The following is a 6245-nucleotide window of genomic DNA, read 5'->3' on the forward strand; positions in this document are numbered from 1 at the left end:
GGATCCCTCACCTCCTGCTCCATTCGCTGCCGCTCCTCTTGGATCTGCTGCTCCAGGACTTCGCAGAGCTGCTGCACCTCCTGTTTGTGCTCAGCCACGCGTCTGGGGGGGGTGGGAGGTCAGGAGGGTCAGAACTGTGCCATGTAGATGTGGGTGTGGGGACACTGCATGGCCCACCAGACCCACAGAGAGCACGGAGGTTCCTTCCCCCAGCAGGAATGTGGCCGGCACTTTGGCCATGGGGTGCATGACTGCAGATGGAGCCCAACCCCAAACATGGGCACAGCGTGAATCCTCTGCGCCCACGTTTCTCCCTCCTTGGGTGCCCCTCCCTGGCAGGGACTCACTTGTTGAGGGCCTCCTCCAAGGCCTCCTTCTTGCTCCGGGCTTCTTGGATGCGGTGCCTCATCTTGGCCAGGAAATCCTCCAAGTTGCCCAGGAGTTGGGGCTCATCCTCCCTCAGCTTGGCCCAGAGCTGCCAGATCTCCTGCCTGCCGGGAGAGAGCAGCAGGGCAGCAAGAACAGATGGATCATTTGGGGGTCCCTATCACTGGGGCTGTGTGGTCGTGGGGGTGGCCGTGCTCCTGCCCCTGGGACAAAGGCAGCTCCGGCTCTGCCCACATGGGCACCAAACTGGGGAAAGCTCTGTCCTGTCCCATCCTGCGGGACGCCCGGGGGTGCTTTGCTCACTCTTCCCATCTGTCATCCACTCCCAGTTGCTCCATGAAGGCTGCAAAGTGTTTCTTCTCCTCGCTGTCCGTCTCTTCCCACGTGGGGCTGGTGAGGACCAGGCAGCTCCTCCGTGATGCTGCTTTCCGCCGCCGATGCTCCCTGCTGATTTTTTGGGAACTCAGGAACCGCCCTGTAGAAACACAGCCCTCAGCACCCGGATCCCAGTGCTTCCCACCCCAGTGATCCATGGGCTCAGAGCCACAGATGCTTCCGGGCAGCTGAATGCCACCCAGAACACTGAGCATCCCCATTGGAAAGCACTGGGTGCGTGGAGTCACCATGTTGGCACTTACGGAGCCCAGCAGTGAATTCCTCAACGCTCAGCTGCCCGGTGCCAGCAGCATCCAACCCATCAAAGAGCAGCTCCAGCTCCTCCGTGCTGCACGGGACAACCTCCTCCTGCAGTTTCTAACAACAAACCGCAGGACCATTGAACAGTTGTGTTGGAAGGAGCCCTACAACCCCCCAGCCCCATCCCTTACCTGCATATCTGCACGAGTGATGAACCCCTCCGTGCCCCCGCGCTGCTCCTGGATCACATCCTGGACTTTCTGCATCACAGCTGCTGCCCACGGTGGCTCTTCAGCTGCATCCCTGCGGAGCTGCCGCCGCCGGCTGGATCCCATGCGCCGACCCCTGGAGCCCACGTGCTGCTCAGCCATGGCTCACAGTGGGGTCCTGCAGAGGGGAACCCATTAAACGGCTCACAAGGGCCACGAGTTTGGCAATAAGAAAAGAGGCACTTCTCTCTGGTTGCACACAGCCCAGCGCCCAAGTGGGGGATGTGGTTTCTGCCCGCTGTGCTCCCACCCATCCTCAGCGCGGGGTCGTGGGGGTGATGCAGGCTCCAAGCAGCTCCAGGAGCTCCTCAGCATCTCTGAATATTCCTCCCCCAGCTTCCGCAGCCCTGAGTCACCTCCTGTGACCTCGGGGAGGTTTTCCATTCACACCCCTGCCTTCGCCCCCGGCTCAACCCTCTCATCCTCATTGCTCTGAAGCGTGCCCAAATTGGGACAAAGAGTGGGAGAGAGGGGAAACCCCCCACAGCCCCACCCCTCCTTTCGCAATGCTCAGCCCTAAGGTGTGCTGGCAATAAGGAATGGGCCCCAAAATGTCCCCATCCCCTTCCACTCCCGTGCAGCACCATCCCACAGCATCACACAGACACGGGGGGGGGGCCCTGTGAGGTCCGCAGAGCCCCAAGGAGGGAAGGGGGGAGGAGTCAGGATGTGGGTACCCCATTCTGTGGTCCCAGCCACTAAGAGAGCCAAAGCGGCAGCATTTTGGGGAGGGAATGGGGGGGGTTATGATGCAAGGAAATCCCCTCGGTGCCTCCCCCTGCCCCACAGAGCGAGCTGAGCCCGTTGCGTGCCATGAAATGGAGGCACCAAACACGGAAAAGCTGTAAAATAAATACCAAAGGGACTTAAAAACCGGCGGCTGTCTGAGATGCTTCCTGCTGAGGGGCGGCAGGAGGGTCACCGCTGCCAGAAGCCCCACGGGTGCAGGGCCAGGCACCAACCCTGCGTCCCTAACACCCAAACCCCCCTTCTTTTCCCCACTTCTCTATTAGCACGAGCAGCCACCCCTTGAGAGCAAGGCTCACCTCCTCCATGCGCCCTCAGTTTCGGGATGCCGCTGCCTGGCTGCACCGTGGGGCTCCCCAGGGCTGAGGGGACATCAGCCCCACACAGACTGCATTGCTGCTGCGCACCTCCCGGCCCCACACCGTCATTCTCTCTCTTACTCAAGGCTGCCTTCCGCTTTGGGGTTGCACTCAACTGCCGGTATGCACGCGTTTCCTGTTTGCAGCACCACAGAGGGCTCAGCCACGGACCCCAACCCACCCAGACCCCCCAGGAGAAGCCCCCATTCCTGTCCTCACCGGCAGCAGCCAGATTCAAAAGGCTCCATCCCACAGCTGGGCATCCCACATCCCAATCCATCACCCAGATATGTGACAGCTCCTTTCCCCACCAGACCCATAGAAACTGCAGCTCTGTGGGTGCTGCACCCCTAAAGCAACCCCCAACCCACATACAACACCCCCTCCCCTCCCCCCCAACTCCCAGTACACTCCACAGCAGTTATTCCCATCAACAGCCACCCATTCCCTTCCATGAGACAAGTGTTTATTCAGTTACACTCACAGACAAACAGGTATTTCCCCTTCCAAGAAGCCTCAATAGCGTTTTCATAAATAAACATTTAGTGCTGGGCAGCTGCCAGCATCTCTGACAGCAAAGTGCATCACGGTACGAGCTGGGAGCAGCGCCCACCTCCTCTGCCTGGGATCACCCTGCGCCCCTTCGAATCCCAGCACAGAGGGGCAGGAGGGGAACCCAGTGAAAGTGCTGAGATCCAACAGCACCGAGAGCCTCGGAGCAGGGCTGCATCCTCCAGGACATCCCTGGGTCACAGAGACAACAGCAGCTGCTCTGCAGTGCCAGGCCAGGGTCCTCTCCCCCAGCTCCAAAGTAGGAAATAGTCCAGGAGAAGGCCGTCACTTCTTCCAGCTGCTGCTGAGCAGCTCTCCGCCCCTCCAGCAGCCTGGCAGTGCCAAGCAGCAGCAGCTCTCCATCCAGCTTAGTGTCAGCATCGAACGAGGCGCAGCAAGCCAACAGCACGCCAGGAACAGCACCAGCCATGGGGCAGCAGAGCCTGGAGCAGCCCAGCACCTCCTGAGCAGCGCTGGCCCCACGGGGCACCTCCAGCACGTTTGTCACCACTCTGTGACAAATGCATCGCTGAGTCACTGGGAGCAGCTCCATGCAGGGCTCACACCCAGCCGTGATCCACACCAGTGAGACTGAGGGTTTTGGAGCTGCTCCATGCCAGGCAACAGGCAGTGCTGGGCACCAGGATGCCGCAAGGCACACGCCAACGCAGGGCAGGGGACACTCAGCCCCGCTTGTTGCATTCCAGTCCCCCTCAGTCCTTTCCATGGTCTCCAGCGTCAGCTCCTCCTATACATTGCACACAGTGTGGGCCCCTCAGGAGCCCAGAGCTACTCATAAATAGGGAACTACAGACTCAGCATCGCTTCATACAGACAGCTCAGACAGCACAGGGCAGGGAAAAGAGCCACGACACCCCCAGGGCACGTCAGCATCCGCATCCATCCCCAGCAGCGGCAGTCACAGCTTGGGCTTGTCGTGGACAACTCTTCTCTTGGAGCTGTAGAAGTCTGCAGGGCACGAAGAGAAATTGGGAGGCATCAGGGAGCAGAAGGAGAAGGCTGTTCCCAGGGCAGCACCCCAACCAGGTGCACTCACACCTCCAAAGGTCCACATTCACAGAGCCCTGCATCACTCGCTCTCACCACATCTCCATTGCTGAGCCTGAGGACTTCTGGCCAAAGGAGCTGAAGGTGGTGAATTGTTCTGGGGTATTTTTATTGATGGGACATCCGAGCCCAGTCCTGCTGCCCACCCCCCAGCCAGTCTGCAGCCTTTCCCCTCAAAAGATGGGATGCACTGAGGCTGGTCCACGGCTGTGAGTGCACCCAGTCCCTCCCACAACACCTCCAGCGGCGCCCAGAGGGACATCACACCCCCACCACTCACCTTTGACGGTGGTCTGCCCACGTTTCAAGCGCTGTGGAGAACCGACCCTGGCAAGCTCTGAGCTCTGCTGAGCTGCCCCATGATGAGCCCCACCGACACCATCCTTGGGGGGAACCCTGTGGGGTGCTGAGCTCCCGTGATCGCCCCCGCTGGTGGCCTTGGCCAAGCTGAAACACCCCTGCGAGGGCTGCTCTGCCAGCAGGACCCTCTCCCATTTGAAATGCCCTTCCAGGGGTGTCTCCGTTTCGAAGTTGAAGTTCCAGCGCCGCTGAGCTTCTTCCAGCTGCTGCCTCAGCAGTTCCTCAAAGTCGTTCTGGATCTGCTCGTGGTCCACGGGGCCAAAGAGGTTCCTGCACACTTTGCTGCTGCACGGCATCGGCCCGGCTCTGCTCTGCGACAGCGGCATTGCGGCTGTGGGGAGGGGGATACAGGAGGGATGTGAGGCCAGGGAGGCGAATGGGGCAGAGCTGTGCACAGCGTGGGACCTGCCAGCAATCCCGGGCTCACACTGAGGGGTGTGAATGGTCTCGGCCATAGGGCAGAGCAAAGCGGCACAGGGGCAGGTGAAGCAATGAGGATGTTGTTTTTCTGGTTGGTTTCTTCATCTGAAGAACCCAGCCCAGTGGCAAGGAAACTTTTCAAACAGGAGCAAGAACTCACCACAAGCCTGACAGCCCCACCGAGCACCTCCTGTCTGCAAGGAGCTGTTGGGTAACCGGGGGGGAAGGAGCCTGTTTGTTTTCTTTCAAATCAATGCCAACAGCTTTGACTTCCACGGGATGAGCTTGTGCTCCTTCCAAAGCGCACGAGGGGCAGAGAGACCCCCATAGGGTGAGCGGTTATCAGAGCAAAGCCGGGATGGGATGCTTTTGTACAGCGGGGGGGGGAGGGAAAATCATCAAATCCGGGCAGAAATGCATTAATGGGACAAAACCACACGGATCCCCGCGCGGTGTGAGGCCGGTGCTGCTAAGTGACACAGCAGCTTTTGTCACCTCCCACCCAAAGCTGGGGTCACACAGGTGCGCAGCCTCCATCCCCCCCCCCCCCCCCCCCCCCCCCCGCCCCGGCCGCGGCTGCCCCCACCTCCCCCCCCCCGGCCCCCAAGGGCGACGGATCGCCCGCCCCCCCCCATCAAAACAGCCGCTTCCTATCAGCGGGCCGAGCTCAGCGCCAGGCAAGTCTCAGCACGTCCCGGCGGCTCGGCAGGTGGGGGGGGGGGTCGGGGGGGGAATGGGGCGGACCCGGTTCGGTTCCGCACGGAGCGCTCAGCGCAGCCCCGCACACGGGAGGAACCGCCGCACCGCACCGCTGCCGCGCCCAAAGAGACCGCGCCGTGCTGAGCCCGGAACGGAGCGACTCCGAGGGACGCCGGCAAGGAACGCAACCGACACCCGAACCCGGCACCGCCTGCAGCTCCCGCAACGCCTCAAGCGGACGAGGCACCCCATCACCACCTCCCCAATCACCCCCTGTTGCTGTCGCTGTTCTTTTCCTCCCCCCCGCCCCGCACACCCGCACTCGCCCCGCACACCCGCACTCACCCCGCGCTCCGCGTCACTCTGCGGTTCCCGGAGCCGCACTCCGCCCTTTATAATGGGGCAGGGAGGGGCCTCACGGCGTCGCCCGGGATTTCCCCCCCCCCCCCCGCCCGCAGTGCTGCTGTTATCAGGGGGGGTTCGGCGATTCCCATCTCCCGGTGCGGGACCCCCCAGCTCCCCTCCCCTCATCGGGGCTGCGCGGACCCCTGTACGGAACGCGGGGCGTCGCCTCCAGCGCGATGCATTCCCCCCCCCTCCCCCGCCGCTCCAAGGGATGCGGTGACCTTCAAGACGGCTTTGCTGAGATTTGGGGATCCCGCATCCCTGGGTCACCGCAGCGCGGAATTTCCGCGGGACGCTGCAAATCACGGGGAGCCCCGGGGGAATCACGGGGGTTGGTGGGGGG

General features: G+C 62.0%; 2 protein-coding genes across 3 annotated transcripts in view; both read right to left on the bottom strand.

The window, feature by feature from the left end:
- RAB44 (RAB44, member RAS oncogene family) overlaps positions 1-2455 on the bottom strand; it is a 10157-nt gene extending 7702 nt beyond the window's left edge. The window contains exons 1-6 of the mRNA XM_042884340.1: positions 2339-2455; positions 1215-1410; positions 1026-1140; positions 691-862; positions 348-491; positions 12-102 (exon numbers count right to left, since the gene is read on the bottom strand). Coding sequence (XP_042740274.1) covers positions 12-102; positions 348-491; positions 691-862; positions 1026-1140; positions 1215-1394 — 702 coding nt within the window. The 5' untranslated portion in view covers positions 1395-1410; positions 2339-2455. The remainder of the gene's footprint in view (positions 1-11; positions 103-347; positions 492-690; positions 863-1025; positions 1141-1214; positions 1411-2338) is intronic.
- A 392-nt stretch (positions 2456-2847) lies between these two features.
- On the bottom strand, positions 2848-5880 carry CDKN1A (cyclin dependent kinase inhibitor 1A). Of its 2 annotated transcripts, none has more exons than XM_042884352.1 (3): positions 5843-5880; positions 4299-4709; positions 2848-3919 (listed from the first exon to the last, which is right to left on the bottom strand). In XM_042884352.1, the coding sequence occupies exons 2-3, from the start codon at positions 4702-4704 to the stop codon at positions 3870-3872; spliced, it is 456 nt and encodes a 151-aa protein (XP_042740286.1). In that variant the 5' UTR covers positions 4705-4709; positions 5843-5880; the 3' UTR covers positions 2848-3869. The 2 variants fall into 2 exon arrangements, with proteins under 2 accessions (XP_042740286.1, XP_042740287.1); XM_042884353.1 differs by lacking the exon at positions 5843-5880 and adding an exon at positions 4959-5341.
- Between the last annotated feature and the right edge of the window lie 365 nt (positions 5881-6245).

The sequence above is a fragment of the Lagopus leucura genome, unplaced genomic scaffold (genome assembly GCF_019238085.1).
Source record: "Lagopus leucura isolate 7727_CA_CO unplaced genomic scaffold, USGS_WTPT01 Super-Scaffold_100043, whole genome shotgun sequence".
Taxonomy (NCBI): Eukaryota; Metazoa; Chordata; class Aves; order Galliformes; family Phasianidae; genus Lagopus; species Lagopus leucura.

Bases quoted from the DNA above. Each gene is read 5' to 3' on its own strand.
- CDKN1A (XM_042884352.1), bottom strand. From the start codon at position 4,704: ATGCCGCTGTCGCAGAGCAGAGCCGGGCCGATGCCGTGCAGCAGCAAA. The intron at 3,920-4,298 runs GTGAGTGGTGGG...CGTGCCCTGCAG, and splicing joins TGGGCAGACCACCGTCAAAG to ACTTCTACAGCTCCAAGAGA.